General features: G+C 42.9%; 1 protein-coding gene across 2 annotated transcripts; it reads left to right on the forward strand.

Annotated features, from left to right (window-relative positions):
- The first annotated feature begins 661 nt into the window (after window positions 1-661).
- On the forward strand, window positions 662-20,769 carry MYL1 (myosin light chain 1). Of its 2 annotated transcripts, none has more exons than XM_075512560.1 (7): window positions 662-910; window positions 12,832-12,859; window positions 16,103-16,246; window positions 17,860-18,033; window positions 18,906-18,983; window positions 19,519-19,571; window positions 20,448-20,769. In XM_075512560.1, the coding sequence occupies exons 1-6, from the start codon at window positions 788-790 to the stop codon at window positions 19,545-19,547; spliced, it is 576 nt and encodes a 191-aa protein (XP_075368675.1). In that variant the 5' UTR covers window positions 662-787; the 3' UTR covers window positions 19,548-19,571; window positions 20,448-20,769. The 2 variants fall into 2 exon arrangements, with proteins under 2 accessions (XP_075368675.1, XP_075368676.1); XM_075512561.1 differs by lacking the exons at window positions 662-910; window positions 12,832-12,859 and adding exons at window positions 11,654-11,762; window positions 12,558-12,582.
- The last annotated feature ends 678 nt before the right edge of the window (window positions 20,770-21,447 follow it).

Consider the following 21,447-nt stretch of genomic DNA (forward strand, 5'->3'; position numbering starts at 1 on the left):
ATGATAGAAAGGAATAGTAAGAACAGCTGAAAGACACTCAGGGTCTGGGAGAAATGCCTTGGCTGAAGGTACTGCAGTGTTTTCCATATTTGTGTGCTTTATTTTTAAACACCCAGAGCCTTTGCTTGATCAACACTTCCTTGTAAAAGAAGGCAGCAGAGGAGGAGTGAGGGGCTGTGGGGAGAGAGGCAAATGAGGTTGGAAATTGATGATCTTCCCAGCCATGAAAGTCAAAATTCCTGCTTGAAACCAAATCCTCCTGGAGAGCTACGCAGGCAAGGGGGAAGAGGGGAGGGAAGGAAAGAAAGAAGATTTATTACTTAAGCAGAACTGAAATTCTGATGAGAAAAAGGACTGTCCAATCCATGCCCGAATGTCAACGGCAGATCCGAAACTGGGTTTGTCATATTTCCCTCTCCTTTGCACACATTAAAAAAACACAGGGGAGGCGGTTGCAGTTTTTAAAGAGGGGGGAAAAAAGCCACCGAAGTCCCTTGATCTTATGAAGCCCTGAACTCTTATATTCCATTTATAGCTCGAGCTGGAATGACATCCCCCTTGATTAGCAAGCTGTCCAATCCAGCTGCATGTGTCAGGACTGTACGAGGCACTAAGTGAAATATATATATGCCCTTATAGAGTTTAGCACATCGGGTCCACCTCCAGGGCACAGGCTGTAGCTCATTCTGACCACTGCTCCTCGCCCAGGAATCACTTTTAAGGTTGGGGGTTTTTTTAGAAGTTTTTTTTGGGGGGCACCTTTACTTTCAAGTTTAAGCAACACAAAATGGCACCAAAGAAGGACGTAAAGAAACCAGCAGCCGCAGCACCAGCACCCGCACCCGCGCCAGCGCCAGCACCTGCACCAGCTAAACCCAAAGAACCTGCAATCGATCTCAAGAGCATCAAGGTAAATGGATGAACGTGTGCTGATCGCAGACCCAAAGCGCTCCCAAAGGGGAAAGTTAGCAGAGTCCTGGCCAAGACCTGCAGTGAAATGTTGCGTATGTTTGGTTCCGGTTTGGGGACTGCAGTGAAATGAATGAGTAACCTCGGTCGACAGATTTGCTGACCTGCCTGAGCTTTTGATTGTTTTAATAGCTGGAGGGGTGTAAGGCATGGTGCATGATTTAACACAAAAGTGAAGCCTGGTGATTTCAAAAGTATTTTGGAGGGTGGCCCTCAGAACTTTTTACCAAATCAGTATCAGACTGACCTGTTTGGTAAAGCTAAATTTAAAAGAAAAAAAAACAACCAAAACCCCACCTAGAACCCCTAAAGTAGGTGCATGAGGACAGGAAAGGGTTACTGAAACTTGAAATGCAATGTTTTCCCATAGCGCTATACTAAAACCACACCTTATTTTGCAGTTTCCCCTCAAATTCCTTTCCAAATTTTTGCAACCACCTGATGACCCTTTGGTCATGTGTTTTGAGATCAGCATGGCTTATCTTTAAAAGCAGAAACAAAACAGATTTAAAAAAAAAAAGAGAGAGAGATTTGGCAGTTTCATCTATTTTCTTTCTTTTCATTTGCATTGTACAACAAACATTGATAGCGACCATGAGCTGGAAAGCCATGGATAGAAGCGTTTTAAGTTATTTCCTCTCATCTTTACATATTTGCTCAGAATTTGCAATTTGCTGCGTATTGAAAGCAACAAAGAGGAAGAGTCTTTCAGAGGTTTCCCTCTGACTGCACTTCCATTTGATCTCATACCGTCTTTAGACTTTGCATGCCAACCAACATCACTGATTGTTGCCTTGACCCTTCAAAGAAAACTCCTCCGTGTTGGGAAATTCTTTACTTTGGAAAGAGGAGAGGGAGGTTAAGCGGTTAAAGAGATGAAGAGACAGACTAGTTTCTCTGGGTAGGACTATAAGTAGTTATTCTCTACCTACCCGACAAGCTGACTGGTGCCAGGACCAATTTGCTAAATTCTACATAAGGAATCATGCCTATTATGGAGAAAAGGAGTACAAAGACTCCTAATAGGACCTACTCATTTTCACCTCTTGATGAATTCTGTTTCTGGTATCTTAATACATATAGTCCCAAGATTATGACCCATTTAGTGAAATTTCTTAAAGTTTACTTAAATTTTCACAATCAGTAGTCAGTATTTTTCAGAATTGGTATGTAGCTTCTCATAAGACTGAAGCTGAACCCACTGGCAAGGCAAAACAAGAGTAAGAGGAAAAAAAGACATTTTGAAATACTTTGATCATAGTAAAGGCTACACAAAAAGCCCACTGGTTTTGAGAACACTGCCTGAAAATTAGATTAGACCTCACATTTCACTCATCTCAAGAGATGAAGGGGAACGCAAGCTACGTTTCCTACTAAATAATTTAATATGATTTGATAGCTTTCTATGTCCGGTTCATTAAGAGAAAATAGAATTTTCAACTCCAGTGATCCTAGCTAATCTATCTTTACATAAATAGACTTAATAGTATATTACCAGCTGAAAAATGGCAGGCTGCAGTTTGAGGCATCTCTGCAGTTCACTCCTTTACCCAGACAGCTCTCTATTATGGCAGGAAATACATACTGGTAGCACAGAGAGAATGCTCCGGGTTTTGTCACATTCAGGCTGATAAAAGAAGATAGTCTGCCTAAATTATCTTTCTTTTGAAAGATAATATCAGACAAAATATTTTCCTCTTTGAAGGGGGGGGTTGGGGGTAGGGAACCTGGGCTACTATGGCAAAACTATTCTTTTAGCACTAACAGCGGCACATAAGCGTTACTATTCCTATTTGCAAATAAGTGAAGATATGAGCAGCGTGACAGAGGTTACAGGACTACCCTGCAATGCGGTGGGTGGCACAGCCCCCTGCCCTGAATGTTCATCACTAGCATATATCTTTCCACAAGTATTTCCTCCACTCTTCCTCATGCCCTTACCAGGGTGCCTCAGAGGCACTGCAAGAGTGGACGGAGCCCTCCCGGCAGTGAGGGAGTCTACTCAACCACACAGCCGTGGCCACAAGGTGATGCAGAAAGCCACGCTGCCTGCAAGGGTGACACACATCCCCTCTATCCCTGACCTTCCCCTCTCACCTGAGGCCCCACATTGGTCAAGGGCTGCCCAGGCAAACTGTGGCACCTCCAGTGCTGGGCTCTTTGAGAAGGCACCAGGAACAGCCATGGTGCCTTTCATCCTGCCTCGGAGCAGGGGCAGGGACTGGACAATCTCCCAAGGTCCCAACCAGCCACCCTGGGTTATCCTTTTTCACCCTTTGAGAGCTCAGGCAGTAAAGGGAAACAATGTCTTCTTATAAGCAATTTGCCTGGGAGATGTGGCAGAGTCAGGAATCAAAATTTTCTGAGTCTTAGCCCGGTCCCTTAATTAGCATTAATTAATCCTGAATCCTTCCATTCAGCCACCAAAGTCTCAGCATGGGAAAAGGCACAGCGCTATTTCCAGCAAAACTTTGGAGCCAGGGAGTACTTAAAACTAAGCTTTTGACCAGGACTCAGTGAACGATCCTCTCCTGGGGCTCTTTGCGATGATTTACCAGGCGTGGAGTCAAAGCCTCCAGCACTTTGAACAAGGGCATCAAGTGGGCTCCCTCCACTCCTCAGGGGACTTAGTGGCCATGCCAGAGCTTGCTACTAATGAGGGGTGACTGGGAATGCCAGGCTGCGGTGCCGGCGATGATCTGGGGAGTCACACAGCAGGAAAACACACAGAAAGGCTTTGTTAGATTTTATAAAGAGACATCCAAACCCCTTTGAACTGTTACAGCTGGAGTGGGTAAGGGTAGAGCTGCCTAATAAGGGTTTACAACAGCCAAATAAGCCACATTTGGCAGTTTACTTCATATTAAATTGGCATCAGAGATCATAATGTTCTCCAAAACAAACAAGAAGGTGGTTTACAAACATGGCTAGTGATTCTTTGGGGGTACCCGTCCTCTCAGATGCCCTGCTTGGCCCATCTTCAGGGAATCTGGTTTTCTGAGCCTTTTGGGGTGCACACTTTGAAAGTCAGGCTTTTTTTTTTTTGAGAGGTCTCAAGCTGGGTTCCTGCAAATGCCTCTAAATTGCACCCCAAAATTGCCTGTAACCATCAGAAGTTGACAGGCCTTTCGCCTTCTTCTGTTATTATTTTTCCCCACTTTAAATTAACCCAATTAAAGCAAATATTTGGCAATTGGCTAGTACTAATAGCAGCTGGTATGGGATTTTCTATTTTTGAGCACCATCTATTGACTATAAAACCAAGTAACAGGAATACCTAACTGCTAAAGACTCAAATCTCTACACTCAGCCCCTTCTCAGCTCACCTTAGCTTACAGTACAACCACCACAGGAAGAGAGTCAAGGCAGGGAGGAAGAATTTGTTTTGAAGTGGAAATTTAAAGACCCTTTTCCCCCTACTCAGGAAACAACATGAAAATCTTTTTGAGTTGTTGCTTGTGCAAAACTCTGCTTTGCACAAGCCTTTCCAGACCAAATTTATATTTCCAATTTTCCTTATTACTAGCATGGCCTGGATTTCAAGGATAGGTACAAAGGTTAAAGATTAAATCATAACTGACAAGAGAAGAACAGGGTCATGGATGCATCTGAGAGCAACCACCAGGAACCAACCATGATTAGAAGCAAAATGACCATATGGGTCATTTTCTTAAGAGACTGCCCCCAAGAATTCTGTAGTTAAAACTGTCGCCAAGGTCACTCCCAAAAAGACAGCTTATCTGTTTTGTCAACTTCCTTTTCCCACGCAAGCCTGAGTGAGAAGGAATGTTGAGTTGATGGACAGCACTACTATGGGTCTATGTCTGCAATAACTGGGACGAGACATTAATGATGAGGATGTCTCATGCTTGGTTTTGAGGCAGTGGGAAATGGATAAACTTCATATTGCCCAAATTGGTTTAACTCGGTCCCTATCCCAATAGGAAAAGTGGGTAGGTTTTTTTACTGGAAATCTAAGGGCCCTTCCCAGCACACGCAACTAGTCCTTGGACTGAGCCCAGGCTCATAGCATTAACTGTGATGTTTTGGGATCTGGGTGCTGGAGACGCTGAGTGCAGTGCTTCATAGGCTACTGCTCTGCAGATGGTGATCTGAACGTGTAGCACCCTGATCCGCTGTCACACCAGGCCCTTTACTTCAAGGATCCACTTGAGTATCCTCTCTTCAGCTGAGACAGAGATTGGGTTCTTGCAAGTATCCACGGTGTAAGCGATGCTCATTTGGTACAGAAGGCTTCCCATGCCGATGTTTTCAAGACTGAAATCCCAGGACACCACTTATGCCATGCCCAACTGCAGATAAGCTACCTACATCTTTAGGGGAAAATTAATTAAAAGCTATCAACTAGTAAAGACTTGCTAAGGCCTTGTGTAACTGTGTGATGCATGACAAAGCCTGCTGCATGGAAGCAAACCTGTGTGATCATCTGTTTTTAAATACAGAGCTCTTAAGGCAGTAAAAAGTGTTTCTCCAAGTGCCCTTAATTCTTATTACATTCACTAAAGTAGGTCATCTCTGAACAGACATTGCACTGGATATAACCAGAGAGAGATAAACTCACTAAAATGCACTGACAGAAAGCTTCTGGGCTGGAGGGCAAGCAGGACTGCAAATGTCAGCTGAAGTGCTCAGAGAGTGATTACACAGCAGACAAACTCCATCTGAAGCTGTGGAGTGAGAACAGGAATGTTAACAGTAGCTTCGCTCATAGCACTAAGGGCTTTCTTAGGAACTGGCAAGTTTTTGCCCGAAATTTTTGGCGCAGACCTTCAGATTATGCCTGATCCAGCTCCAGCGACAACTCCAGAAAGATTCCCTAGGACTGATATACGCGTTGGACAAGGTCACCAGTCCCAAGTGCCCTTTCAAGTAGGAAGGGGACAAGCACAAATATGACTTAGCCTTAAGAGATGTAAAGGTGCCTATCTGATGCCATCCAGACCAGCTTCCTGCTACCACTTTGACCACTGAGATACGGCCGCATTCTGGATCCACCCTGGAGCAGAACAGCTCCAGCCAAATCTCTTGCCACTGTGAACCCCACCACTGATGCCAAACCCACGTTGCTGGCAGTTGCTAAATCACTACACGGGCAAGGCACAGCATAAAGGTGTCCCAGGACAGGCAACTTGGACATCAGACTCAGCTACACACCAAGACATCTCTTTGGGATGCTGTTGAAAACCAGAAGGAAAAGCAAACAGAAAAGCCACCACTTAATTTTCTTTACAAAGTTTTCAGAAGAACTTTGTCTCCTTTTCTTCCTAAAGTGCTGCTAAACAAGGAGTCCCTCAAAAGTAGGGACTGTCCATGTATATTAGTAGACACTTTTCTTATGTCTGCTAACCTGAAAAATTATTTGGAAAATAATGATTTTTTTTTTTTCCCCAAGATCCATTCTTAGTAATTCACAGATTTGGCAGCATTTTAAAAAAAAAGATACCTATAGCCTTTGGAGGGTCTGGGGAGTGACAAACTGGTGGAAACAGTGGAATTTAAAGCAAATTATACAGAGAGCAACGTTTCAAGAGCTCAGAGTAATTTCAAGTGTTAACAGTGGTTGCATGGCAGAGCCTTTCTCCCATCAACTAATAAATCAAAACAACCCCAAAATATTTCTAAAATAGTGTTTTAAACCCCCTTAGAGCACAGAGAGATTGTAACAGATAGTAACAAGATATTTGAGTTTCTCTTACATAAGGCAAGAAGACGGTGACTAATTTAGCCAATGACAAGTAAAGAAAGAAGTTGTCTGTAAGGAGATATGAAACAACCAAGCTGGAAATTTGCCCCCACTTCACTGAGGCTTTATTACATCTTATACCCATTGCCAAAAAGCACTTTCAACTGGCTGGTTTACCGCATAGCGCTTAAATGTCAAGTAGCAATAGTTTAAATAATGTTAATACTCTAACACAGCCGCTGGGAGGCATGTTAAAACAACAAATCCCTCCGAGAGCAGGGCTCCAGAGCTTCACATTTCCTCACGCATCCTCTTGATTATACACGTCCATCCAAAACTAAATGCAATTAGAAAAGGGACACTTTTACAAGTGAATAGGATAGACTATTTCAGTTGGAAGGGACCTACAACGATCATCCAGTCCAACTGCCAGACCAATTCAGAGCTGACCAAAAGTTAAAGCATATAGTTAAGGGTATTGTCCAAATGCCTCTTAAACACTGAGAGGCTTGGGGGATCGACCACCTCTCCAGGAAGCCTGTTCCAGTGCTTGACCACCCTCTCGGTAATGTCCTAATGTCCAGTCTAAATCTCCCCCGGCGCAGCTTTGAACCATTCCCATGTGTCCTGTCACTGGATAGCAGGGAGAAGAGCTCAGCACCTCCATGAACACAACTGAACACATTTCCCCCCATGAAGCTAATGAAATCTGTTCAAAATCGTATGATCAACAGTGCAGCTGGAGCACATTTCACTCCCAGATATTTCAGAAGGGCACATTAATTAATCAGCAAGGCTCATCCAAAAGTTTTTGCACAACTGAAAAGTAACTGTGAAGTTACAAGCTTTCAAAGTAAACAAACTGGAAAGTTACACAGAATGCTTAGAAAAAAAAAATTCAAATTCATCTGCAGTTAAGTCCATTAAACTCAAAGATATTTTGAGCTATTCTTCCAAATCTCATGGTATCTCACACACACAATTTTCTCTCCTATATTAACAGTGGTCATTTTTATTCTTTCTTCAGTTGTATTTCCAGGCAGCTCTGTTCTCAAAACAGAGCTCACTCTCTCAAGAGCTCATCTGCTCCTAATGTTTCTCTGCCTCATAAAAGACATCAGGCTAAATCCATCAGGCTGTTGATTCTTATTTAAATGAGAAGTAGCCTCTCTAAAATCTGTGGCATCGATCACACAGGCTATCAAACCGGGGTGACAGACGGGAGAATGACAGCCCGCTTTTCAGAGGGGTTTGAGAGCTGTGTAATCCTGCACTCAGTGATGTCTACTAGAAAATATGTGCAGCTGTATTAATCAAGGAGTAGGCATTAATGGTGAGCAGATATCATATGAACTGCTGTAGGCACAATCCTAGCTTATCTCCACCCAAAAATAATTAAAAAAAAAAATCCCTCTAGTCCTGAATAGAAGACTAAATATACAATGAGTATCCTAGGGAACTCTCCAATTTTCTCCTCTCTGATTTTCCAAGACATCCGATACGTTCTCAGTCTCTTCTACAGAGACAGTACCTTGAAATATCTGGTGACTCTCTAATAAAATCCCAAGATGATTTCCTTCTCTGTAATTCCCCCAAAGGGTAACAAGCAGATGGAGCAGCTGAATGCTTTAACTCCCAGCCGCATCTTTTTCCAGAGCTTTTCACCCTGTCCAGACATTTACACATTTACAGTGAGCGCAAAGCAGCTGTCACTCAGCATGGCTGTACTCAGTCCCAGTGCCCACCAGCCTAAATAGGTGAGCACAGCACCACACTGCAAAGGTCAGGGCCCTAAGGCCCAGGAGCTGGTGATTTGTTGGCAAGTTAGAAACTTCAGTAAGAATTTGGAAGTAAAGATTTGTGTGGACTAGGTCTTCTGCTTAGCTGGTGATACAGAGTTGCATACAATCCTATCCACCACGCCCTATTTAACTGGGACCTGATCAAAATGCCTCTATCTAGCAACAAGAGGAATAAAAGGTGGTCACAAACCATACAGGGAAAAGCCTTAATCGTAAAAACAAAACAAAAAAACAAACAAAAATCCCAAAACACACCACCTTTTTCTTTGGCACAGATAACCTTCTGGATAAGAACTTTGTCCATAAATAAGGGCTAAGCCAAGTTAGAGAAATCCAGGTCCTTCTGGTCTTTCTTTGTGTTGCAGTTCCTTCAACCTTTCATTATTTTTGCTGGAATAAACGCTAGGGGGGCGTTTATTTTTTTTTAAAACGAAATCCCTGAAATTTCAACATCTTCCTTAAGGCCCTGAGACTCATCATGTCCTCTGCAACGCAGAGAACACTGCTAGGATCAGAACAAAGATCAGATCACTGCAAAATACTTTTTTCTACCTTTTGAAGTTTATGAAAGCTCCTTACAGAATCAGAAATCTTACCTTTCATTTCTTTTCAGGAGTGTTTTAAATACTTTCTATACTGAGGCCATTAGTAGGTACCCTTACTCAAAGCAAGTAGCATTTTAAGCCCCCAACAGACCCTGTTGGCTTAAAGTAGGGTGATTTGTAATTCAAGTGAATGCAACATGCCCATGCTAGAATATTTCTCCCCAGCAAAACTCTTGTCTAGTGTGCTTTTATTCAAGAACCAGTAATAAAATGAAGGGCTGATGTGGTGCACTAGTATTTCCTCATCTAAAATCTGACCAAAGTCTCACATGGTCAAAAGATCAATCAGTTTATATGTAGACCCCTCTCAATTTATACATACTTGATAGCCCATTCAAGCCAGACTGCTAATCCAGATATCAGTTTTCTATGCCCAAGACAAACGTGCCCTAATTATTTTCTGCTTGGCATCTAAAGTCTTTTGGGGTGAGTTTTGTTGTAAGCCAACCATAAAGCTTATCTGGAAGTAAGAAAAAATGCTCAAGAGAATTAATGAAAGTTTTCCGTTACTTTTTTTTTTTTTTTTTTTTAAATCCTGTTTTCAGGGGAACGTTTGCCAGTTGCCGGCACTGGAGAGCAAGAGGCTGAGGGCAGAAGGAAAATTCCACAAAAGGCAACACACTGGTTTGACCCAGGCAACATTTCAGCTCTGCCAAAGTCTTTAGAAAGCTCCTCTACTAATGCATTGGGACTGATGGCCAAGATCTATATTAGCTTTCTCACTGCCCGAGTTCCAGCCCCAGCCAGTATTAATCAGAAGGTCTGCATTGTGCTAAACTTATGTTAGCTAATTCAGACAAAAGCATGAACCGCCTTTTCTATGCAACCACACCTGATCATGGCTACACTTTGTCCTGGATACATCCCTGTTCCCACAGGCTAATAGATTACAAATAGCAGAAAAAACAAGAGTGAGGGATTGGCAATGGAGCATTTTTCATACTCAGTATATTTTCCAGATATTTCTCCAAAAATGCGAATAATCTGTTTGGACAGAATGTTTTCCAGCTAAAACGGCGAGCTTAGAAAATTCTTTGCCATTGTATCTTTAGCTTTTAAAATAGGAGGTAGGAGGTTAATGTCTTAAATCCAACCAAATATTTTGACCTATTTTGGTTGTTCAGTTTAAAAAAAACCAAACCAAAACAAACAAAAACCACGCAGTAAAGTTAAGTCTGCTTGGATTTGAGCCTTTCTTTCAGAGCCCTCAATATGCTGAAGAGAGACATTCACAAAGGTTATGCTTACCTTCAGGGTAACTAAGCAAGCTACAGGAGAAAATTTCCCTCACTAATCACATTTTGCAGGAGCAGTGAATGCTCAACAAAGGAAATAAACAGAAATTAGAGAGAGGACTTGAGTTTGCAACAGGAAGTCTGTTGTTTTCACACAACCATTCCCACCCCAGCTCCATGACACTCTTGATCCAGTTGAGGTGACAGGGAAAGGAAGAAGTTTGGAGCAAATTTTTCTAATCCTTTTACAATGTCTCACAGCATTGATTCACAGATTTGACCTGGGCTTGGAGGATGCTACATGGTGGGACTAGACCTTTGCTACTGAAGAAGCTGCAGCCTCTACCTCCTGCAACCTACCTAGAAACTCCCCACTTGTAGTCCCACCATGACCCCTCCACACTGCAACCCAAAAAGCAAGTACCCCTTTCCCCACCACGAACAGTCATCCTTCCAGTTCACAAAGCCTTTTGGGGGTCTTAGCTTCTATCACAGCTTCTCCCTTGCCCCCACATCACAAAAACCTCAGCAGCATGTCCTCTCACCACACCACTGAGCTCTGAAGTTGGCATGCTGGTGCCCTGCCTAACCCCAGCCTTAGAGGAAGAGTGTCCTCTAGGACACTAGAAGAGAGTCACAGGCTACTGTGAATACAAATTTCCCACTGCCCTGCAGGGTAGGTACAGCTGCACATCAGCCGCTAACCTAGCAATACAGTTGGGTCCAAAACGCACAGATAATTTTTCCCTTAAAAACGTTCAAAATTTGGAAAACATGACCAGTGCAGAGGAAACGCTTCACAGTGAGACACCACCTCTGTCAACAGGTTAATCTGCTCTGTGCCAACAACTGGATCACGCTGAGCAGACAAGCAGCAGCACCACTCATCTAACATCGAGCTCTGTATTATCCGTATAAGGGGTTGAGCAAAGCCCAGCGAAGATACGAGCACCATCCAGCTGCATCTAACACACAACCTGCAAGCCATGTGTAAAACCAGCCAGCTGGGCAAACACGTGGCACCTCTCACCCTCAACGCTCCTTGCTCACTGACTTTATAGCTTATTGGAGAAATAGAATCCTTCCCTATAAGGAAGTCTTGGTAGGTCTGGACAAGGAATATCTCCTCTTGACAGAACGGACCCAGAAAGTGCTGACATGAATCAAACTTACTGCTTGCCACTCCCTGCCCCTCTCCAGCCTCCTAAAAATAGCCATCATAAGATGTCGATCAAGACATGGAGCCTCCTGTCACTTTGCCCTAAGAAAGCTAAAGAACTCGCCAAGGGGAGGGATCGCTTCCTTCTGACACCTAATCCAGGCAATGCCGTCAGCACCGCCAGATAAATAAGGGGAAGAAAGGCCAGGAAAGCAGGACCACTCTCAAGACCTCTCAGCTAATCCCTTCTGCCCGTCTGCTGCTCTGCTTTTCCAACTCTCAACCATGGTGGGTCCACTGGAAAGCTAGTGGTTCGCAGCGAGCCAGTGTATTTTACATAAGTAAATCGGGCTTCTCGCTCAAGTTAGTTCTAGCGGGGGGAAGGACAGTCCAGAAGACAGTTTAGGTTTGCTTGGCTTTCCTCCTTAAACCTAAAGGACTATGCAAGGTTTTCCAGTTAGCCTCAAGTTCTGCACCAGGCAACGGTAGACCTGCTGCTCCTGTAGCTTCAGATGGAAGGGTTACAATTTGCTAGTGCTGTCTGCTAAGCATATTTTATTTTTTTTAAATCAGATGCAATCTGCTAAAGTGGCAAAGGAAAATAGTAATATTTTTATATAAGAAAATATCATCGTTTAGTACTTCATGAAACAATGTACCGTCAACAACTAATTTGAAACAAACTTTAAGGGATTGGTTTAATTTCTATGTTAATGTAAAAAAAGCAACTTGTTAAGCAATATTACTTCAAATGGTCTTAATAAAATGGGTCTATACTAAAACAGTAAGTGACCTGATGGTACATTAATGACTTTTGTTAGTTAAGAGACTTTAGGTTTTTGTTGCTTCTAGCCACAACCCTGGCTTTCCCTGGGATGCAGATTTTAACGGAATCTTTAAGAATAGACCTGGCGATGTATTTTTACAAGGGAAGTTGCTAGTGTAGGTTGCTATGGCCTAATTACATTAGGCACGACAGATGTGAGAGCACTCAGCTACTTTGTGCTATTTGCTTTCTCTCAGTGCATTTTCAGCAGTACTAGTTCTCTTTTTTTCTCTCTCTCTTTTTCTTCCCAACTGCAGTCCTTCACTCCTGACCAAATTAATGGTAAGTGAAATAAAAGTTATACTTTAACAGGGGACAGGAGGGGGAACATAATGGCTACCAAATGCTAAATATTCACTAGTCTTAACAGCTCTTTTGCTATCTGCATTACTTCTGCACATCTGACAGGCCACATTTTTGCTGTTTTGGAAGATGACTCATGGATTGAGCTGGATGCTTTAGAAAACAAACAGGTTCTCCCCCAGCCCCTCCTTCCTAAGCTATTTTTTGTGATTGATTTCCTTCCAACAGATCGAGTTCTCCCGGGAACAACAGGATGGTAAGTTACAAGAGAGCCAATGTGTTTTACCTGTATGTGGGTTCAGAGACGAGCTACAGTCTCAGAAGTTTAACCTTTACAAAAAGATGAGCTAGGACTTCAGCTGGTATAAATCACCACACTCTTGACTTCAGAGGAGCAGTGCTGACTTACACTGAACAAGAATCTGACCATAGATTTACGTGTAATTTATCTGGGAGCTTATGTGCTGCCCAAGCAGAGAAGTTTATGCCATGGTATGAAGAGGAAATAGGCTGGTGTTACCAGCTCTACCTACTGAATGTTTTTCAGTTGTGCTCCTGTACTGGCCGTTCACAGGGATGCTGAAAACGAGTCTTGCATTTGAAAGTCATGGGGGAAGTAGGTAGATGAAGGACAACAGAAGGAAGGAGTGAGCTGAAAATTTAACTTAGGTGCGGTGACATTGCAATTTTACATGAACAGAAGATGCAAGAGGCCTACACGTCACTTTTGCCAGGAGGTGTTGTGGAAGGGAAGGAAGAAGGGCTATTTTACTGTAAATACATTCATGAAGCATGGAAATAGTTAGCAAATAAGTGACTTGTGTAAACTGTTGCATATAAACACAATAGTCTGGATATGCTGCAATTCTTGAGCATCTTGCTGTGTCCTCTGCTTCACAAGCCACCAGCAAGTTCCAATTTTTTTTTTTCAATCTGCTAGAAAGATCTGATTAAAAATTCTGAGATTAACAAAAATCCACATTGAAGCTCTGGAAATCTAAGCTGGATTGTTTTAAATATCCTAAGGTTATCCTAAGGGCATTTGGGTTATATTAAATAACATAGGTTTAAAAAAATGTCAAAAATTCAGTAGCAAATATAGTAGACTTCTCACTGTGAACAAAGTATTTAGAATGGAAGATATGAGGATTTACTAGAAATCCAGAGGGAGAGGAATAGCTAGAAGCAGGTCTTAAGAGAGAGCCCTAAACTTCCTGAACACCAGCCTGCTCTGGGTTACACCATCAAAGCAATAGGGAGAGGTATAGTGCAGTAAGTGAGACTGGAAACATTTCTCTTCCTGCAGTCCAAACACTACTGGTCACAAAGACAATAATAAGGACTGTTCCCCGCTTTTTAATTCTAAAACTTTTACAAAAAGGTTGGGAGGGTTTATGGAAAAATGCCATTGATTCAAAGCTGCTGCTGGCATGTGTAACAAAGGAAAATATTTCTCTCAGCTTCCTTACGTATTTCAGCTCATCCAGCTGCTGTAATGCTGCTATGACTGAACCAAGCAGCAGAGCAATTAAAAGCTACTTGAGAGAGGGAGAATTTCCCAGGAACAGAGATCTCCCACCCTCAGTAACTATTTCCATCTACACAGGCTGATGCACCAGCAGCTGGGTAGTACCCTCCTCAGAGAGGGATTTTAGACATGTTTATTCCAGCAGAGGTGTAAACTAGGACTAGCTATACCTATAAAAAAACTAAAAAGAAAAACCCCACAGCAAAGATATATTGCAGTGAAATGTGTGCCTGAGAGACAAAAATAAAATTGGGCCTTTTTTCTGAGCTGGGGAGCAGTGTTCAGAACCCAGTGAACATCAAACTTCCTGGAATTTACGAAACAGAGAACTCTCCTGATGGCTTTGCTAATAGCAAACTGGCATTGTTTTATACCTCGCTCTGGCTAAATGTCATTAATGCACCAGATGAAAGATCAGATCATATGGTATAAATCACTACAGCTCCATCGACCTCAGCTGCTAGAGCAGGAGCTGATATCAAGTTGGTATATTGTAAGGGGAAGCTCTACACAGGTCCAGAAGGCCTTGATTTCATACCCTGCAATAAAAGCTGTAAGGGGAGAGGGTTAGCGGTAAAGGGTTATAGGTCTCTCACATCAGACAGTAAGAGGATTAGTTTCAGATGTATTAGATTACAGCCTAGCAGGCTGACATCCTGTATCAGCAGTTTTACTGGGTGCCAGCAACTCCTCCACTAAGGCGGTATATGGATGGCTAAAGGAAGAACCTAAATACCTCTGCGTCACACGTCCCCAGCACAAGATGAATGAAGACATGATTTGAAATGTGGTATATTACTCCTAAATCTGCCTCAAGGCACAAAGAGCACTCCACCTACACATGCTGTGAAACGCAAAGCCTGTCTAGCTGCTGGAAGCACATCATGGCCAAGGGAAAGACGTTTCACCTGGTTTACTTGGAGCTAAAACACAACATTGTCAGACACTGCAGTGCAGAAAAGATCAACAGCACAGTCCAAGATGCTCTTGACATATGAGGTTTGAAGATAGCTTTTTAGCTAGACCCTTGACTTCCTCCCCTCTTTTTTTTTTAAAAAAAAAAACACCACTCTTTTTTTTTTTTTCATTGCAACAAATACTCTAAAAAGCCTGAAAAATATAGGAAGATGATTAACATGGAACTTTGCAACAGAAGATGAAGACTGACAATGCAATGAAGGCAACCATCTGTGCTGATTTTTGTAGGAGAAACGTCTGTACCCCAAGTCCTTGCTCAGCAGCAAAGGGGAAATAAGTGAATGTTGATCACTTGGCAGCACTGAAAGAAGCAAAGTCTCAAAGTGTACACACTGGACATGCACTGGAATAAAGCTCCACCCAAGTATTACCACTGGAAAAGCCGGATATTCGTGGATCTGTAAGAAGCAGGGACAGATTGCAAAGGGCAGACAAAGGAGGGAACAAACAGGATAGAAGTGTCATTGTAAGGGAACTTCAAGGGAAAACAAAAGTAGAAGCATTTGAAATCCACTTTCAAGTTTCCCATTAGCACTGTGTACTTGAGATGCTGGGATTGCAGGCAGATATTTTGCACTGCTAGGTACTTTGACAGAAGAGTCCCAGTCCTCTGGTGAGATTAGGTGGAGTGGATAATAACATTTTTACCTTCTGCTGCTATGTCATGTAAAGAAACTTGTTCTTGAATGGCAATGTTTGTAGAAAGCTTATCTTTCCCTGTGCTTGAAATAACTATGGGGTCAATCGCAAAGCTATTGATGGCTATTAAAGCCAGGAAAGCTATGAAAGATAGATATAGAAGATTAAAAATAGTGAAACCAAAATTTCAGAGGGGAGGTGTTTTTCTTGGGATCATGGGCCAAAGGTTCCCCTGGCTAACTCCCCCAGAGTTGATGGAACAATGCCAGGAGACAACAGGCTCACATCTTTGTCGATAGAACTTGTCAATAGGGAGCTGCCTGGCTCAATTTAACTGTTGCTCTTCCCTTGCAGACTTCAAGGAGGCCTTCCTGCTCTTTGACAGGACTGGTGATGCCAAGATCACCCTGAGCCAGGTTGGTGATATCATCCGGGCGCTGGGGCAGAACCCTACAAATGCTGAGATCAACAAGATCCTGGGCAACCCCAGCAAAGAGGGTAAGTACCCTACAGTCTCTCATGGGCCTTTCTTCAGGCTGGGGAACTGTAATTAGGCAACATCAATAGTCACAGCAGGAGGGAGAGGAGCTTTTGCTCTGATAGGGGAGCAAGGGGCGGGCTGTGCAGCAACAATACATAGAATTTCTCCAGTTCCTTTTGAAGAGGAGGATGATAGGGAATACAGTGCTCAAAGAAGAAAATCTTCTCCTTAAGCTATGGAGAATTCTCTGTAGGGATCATTCTGGTGTTAACTTGGTGTAGGTGTAACACATACTCATTGCTGCTCACAGTCCATCTGTGCCCCAGCCCTCACTGAGGAGCTGTAAGTCCATTTCCAACAGCTGATACTCAGCTCTTCAGGTCCTTCCAGTGCAGGATCTTCTGCATAAGACAAGACATGCCCTGGGACTGGAAACCCACCTGTATAGTTCTGCTGACTGGGGTGGTCTGCTCAAAGCTCCTACAAAGTCGAGCATGCTGAGGCATATGTTGGCCATTTATTATAGTGGCCATATTCTATTTCCTTTTCTCCCCTCTTAGAGATAAAAGAAATGGTAGAAACTGCAGTCACCTCCTTCTGCCAAGGACCTAGCTGCAGGAGATCCCTGATTTCAGTCATGCAGAACCATATTAAGATGGGCTGAATTATATTCAAACCCTCAGGCCTGGTAAAGGCGGCTCTGAAGAACAATTCAGAAGGCCTGAGTTAAGCATTAGCACCAGTAGGAAGCACTGAGCAGAGGACTAACACAGAAGTGAGACCATGACAGTACTTTAAGTGACTACAGCAATAACTGACAGTGATTTTTATACAGCTGGGTAGTAAAACAGCTTTTGTAAACAACTGTGTATTCAAAAGTCCCTCCCATGTGTTCCCTATTATATTTCATCACTGTCCAGATGAAGGCTACTCTTTGCAAAGACCGGGGGTTGGGGGGGATCCTTTTATTTGGCAGCCTTGCTCCAACAAAAACCATTTGGGGAAGGCCTCACTGAGGACTACAACTTCCAGCTCACCAGACCAAAGGGGTTAGATGCACTAACCTTGTGAGTCCTTAAACCTCCACACTGAACATGTTAAATAGTAAATTTGGACACCACCCCCACTGGATATTCCTAGTTTTAATTAGTTTATTCTTTTGCTAATAGTCTTTGCTACCACATCGAAGAGACCCTGAAGAGGTCAGTAACATGATGTCAGCAACCTCAGGGGCTTGTTTAAGTTGCAACATCCCACTCTGGTTACCTTTCCCACTGCTTAGGGCTAAAGATTTCTGTTTTACTGTATTCTGTAGTTCCCCCACTCCCAAAATCCTTTCAAAGATCAACTCATACAGCAAGTTTCATTTCTGAAAGAAACATACAACATGCACATAAGCATATAAAATTATGTGAGAAGAGGGGTGGAGCAAGGATATGAAAATTAACTCCCACGATAAGAGAGAATCCAGATTCTGCAAAGAAACTGCCAAACCCTGAGACAAAGACTAGAGTAAAAGATAGAAAGAGGTGTGTAAATGAGGTGGGAGGCTCTCCCACATTTGAGGGTGAATATCCCAAAAGAACACACAGAAGTGTCTAGCATGTAGCAACTGGTGCTTTCTTTCCAGAGATGAATGCCAAGAAAATTACTTTTGAAGAGTTCCTGCCCATGTTGCAAGCAGCTGCTAACAACAAGGAACAGGGTACCTATGAAGACTTTGTTGAAGGTCTGCGTGTCTTTGACAAGGAAGGCAACGGCACAGTCATGGGGGCTGAACTCCGTCATGTACTGGCTACTCTGGGTAAGGGATTATCATCTCTGTGAGCACTTTAAAAGTTCCCGCTGTTTGAAGGCATGAGAGAGAGGGGAAAGATATGCTAATCAGTTTGGAAAGGCAGGAGGCTACAAAGCCAGACAAGACTCTGGGTTTCCTAACAGGGAATCCACAGGGAAAGCAGACACACGACATAGTAAAAAGCCCAAAGGAAAAGGTTTGGTTTATTACTTCTAAATTTGGACTAGGTATTAAGAGTGCCTGTTATTTGAGGAATAGAGAGAATCATGGAATATCTCTGAGTTGGAAGGGACCCATAAGGGTAGAGTCCAACTCCCTGCTCCTCACAGGACTACCTAAAACTAAACCACATGACTAAGAATATTGTCCAGATGCTCCTTGGACTCTGACAGGGTTGGTGCTGCGATCACTTCCCTGGGGAGCCTGTTCCAGTGACTAACCACCCTCTCAGTGAAGAGCCTTTTCCTAATGTCCAGTCTGAACTTCCCCTGACACAGCCTCATACCATTTCCTTGTGTTGTATCACTGGTCACCAGACAGAAGAGATCAGCACCTCCCTGTCCACTGCATCTCTTGAGGAAGTTGTAAAGAAGTTGTACAGAAAATGCTGTACACCTCAGTGACGTAAAGTACAGGGACAAAGATAGAGGATTTGCTGCATAGTTTCTTCACTCTGTAGGAATAACTAGAATCCCTGTGTCTATATGCACGTGCAAAACTTCTAAAGAAAGTTAAAAGTAATAAAGCTCAGTTCAGTTATGGGTCTTTTTGTTACTAACTTGGAAAATAAGGAAAGCCTTTGGAAAAGCTTGTAGGGTTCAGTCTCAGTTACGCGTCTGTGGAAGAATTAACCGAGCTCTCTCCACTTCTCACTCCAGGTGAGAAGATGACAGAAGAGGAAGTAGAAGAACTCATGAAAGGTCAGGAAGACTCCAACGGCTGCATCAACTACGAGGGTAGGTGCAAGGGTTCAACACCCTCTCATCCTACATTTCTTCTCTCTCTCTTGCAGAGTTTCATTGCGGTTGGCTTTTAGCTTCTCAGGCAAATCAGTTAGACAAAGCTACAGCTGAGTTAGGTTGAAAGGCTTATGCATGTAAACAGCAGTTGCAGTATGCTTAGCCTGCAGTCACACTACTCAAAAGACTAGATTCAGCCACAGCAGAGAAAGCTACTTCAGTCGATGCCAGATCTCTAGACCCTCTGACTTTCTGTAGAGCAGGGGCAGTGATTGGAACCAATCCTATAGCTAATGCTTAGACAAAGTGCTCTGTTCGTCATATATTTAGTCTTACTACACTTAAGCAGGAAGAGAATTCGGTTTGTACAACATTAAACACTTACAACTTTCTATCACAACATTGGGTCAAATCTGATCAGGAACGTGTATTTTTAATGCCATCAGCTCATGAATAGCTGTTCTTTTTAAAGGTATTTCCCAAAGTAATATTTACTGCTCCTTCTAACTAGCATATCTGTATTTTTCCACAGCGTTTGTAAAGCACATCTTGTCTGTCTAAGTGGACTTCCCCAGATACCAAACGGTATGTTCTTCTCATTTGCACACTTAACCTTGTCTGCTTGCTATGCTTAAAGGCTTCTACATGCCCATGGCCAGACATAGGTTATGAAACCAACGCAACACCATCTCCCCAATGATACAAATACACAAAATGAGACTGTTGTCCAAGAGCAAAGAAAACAGGAGTGCAGATTCCTGGATCTTATTCACAACTCTATAACTAGTTGGAAACTGTTTAGTGGATTTTTCACACATACCCAAACTGTGAAAAGAAATGCTCAGTTTATTCCTGAGCATGGAAACGCTCAGGCTTAAATATCACCATAGATCTCTGTTGTCATACAAAATTTCAATGTGCTTATAGGATAAGTGTCTCAGGCTGTCAGTTAGCTTAAACCCTAATTTTGTGGGTGGTTTTTTTTTTTTAAAAAAAAAAGGAAATCAAAGCAATGCCTTCTGATAATTTGTAGATTTCTGTAAAGACAGAGTGGCCTGAATACTTGTGTGAACTACTGAGAACAGCTCTTCAAACAAAATAATCATCTGAAAAAGAGTACTCTAACAGTCATGATCAATAGTCAAAAGAGGGCTTCAAAAGTACCCAATCATTTAGCAGTTCTACAAGTAGGGAAAAAAACAACAAAACACCCACAACTGTGATATGCTGCTATTTTGTCCAAAGAAAAACCCAGCAGCTGTCTTTAAAATGCAAACATCAAATATCACGGGTCTGTAGGCTTATTTGAACTGTTAGTTATTCTAGCCCAGGAAAGACACATTCCCAACTCCTGTATAAAACAAACACCTCAAAATAGAAATCAAGGGCTCAGTTTGTCATTTTCCAAGTGTTTCCTCAGCCAACATTGACTTAGAGTCCAACTCTCTCATTCCTTCCCAGAACAAGTCAAATTCAGAAAGACCAGATGGCACTCGAGATTTGCCTGAAATTCTTGCTCAGTCTGTCACCATCAACATGGAAACTGCATAGAGCTGGATGATGTGCCTCCAACCCCACCACTTTTTACCAGTGCATCCATAGGTATCACCTCTGGGTCACTACACTTTCATTTAAAAAAACTGAACCTTCACCAAGGCAAGCTAGATGGAATAAACTGCTACTATCCAGGATCCATCCATCCCAAGCATCTCTTTCCATGTTGTTTGCATTGAAACAATGTAATCTCTTGGACAAATAAAGCATCAATAAATCCCTGTGGTCACTTCGTGGCTATTAAGTCTTTTTTTCCTCTAAAGCTGTTCAAACCCACTCAGAGCAGCACTCAGCACTTAATTTATTTTCTCTGTATATTGTATTTCACAAAATAAAGTTTTATGGGAAAAAAAAAAAAAGGCATCTCCAGGAGGTCACTCTACTTAATCTGAATGAAAAGTGTTTTCTTTGGGGAGTGGGAGAAGGAGTAATTAGGAAACTACTACCTACATCAGCACTTAAACATTTTTGGGAGAAGGAGACCTGGTAGCTGGTGTCAGAACAGCTCCCAGGGTGGCACCTGCCCTGGCACACCAGGCAAGACCCAAAACCAGCCAGGGTGGCCCTGCTGCGGGGGGGCCGTGCAGAGCCACTCTTCCCAGCGAAATCTCCTCTGTAACACTGCAACAACAGGTCCACAACACTATTAGGAAGGGATCCTAGCTACTGCCTGTATTTATAGCTTTATGGACAACTAGAAAAAGCAATCAGAAATATCAGCCACCCCAAAAGGCTCTGTATCCAGGAACTGGCCCTGGGGCCGTCATTCCCTGGGCCATGGCAAGAGTCGTCCCACTTCTGCAGTGAGAGTGGGAATAGCCATCGTTCAGGGAAGTATTGTTACCTGCACATCCCTGCCCTTAAATGTAGCTCCTCTCTCTCTTTTCCTTAAGCGTTCAGGAAACTG

The sequence above is a fragment of the Mycteria americana genome, chromosome 9 (assembly GCF_035582795.1).
Source record: "Mycteria americana isolate JAX WOST 10 ecotype Jacksonville Zoo and Gardens chromosome 9, USCA_MyAme_1.0, whole genome shotgun sequence".
Lineage (NCBI taxonomy): Eukaryota > Metazoa > Chordata > Aves > Ciconiiformes > Ciconiidae > Mycteria > Mycteria americana.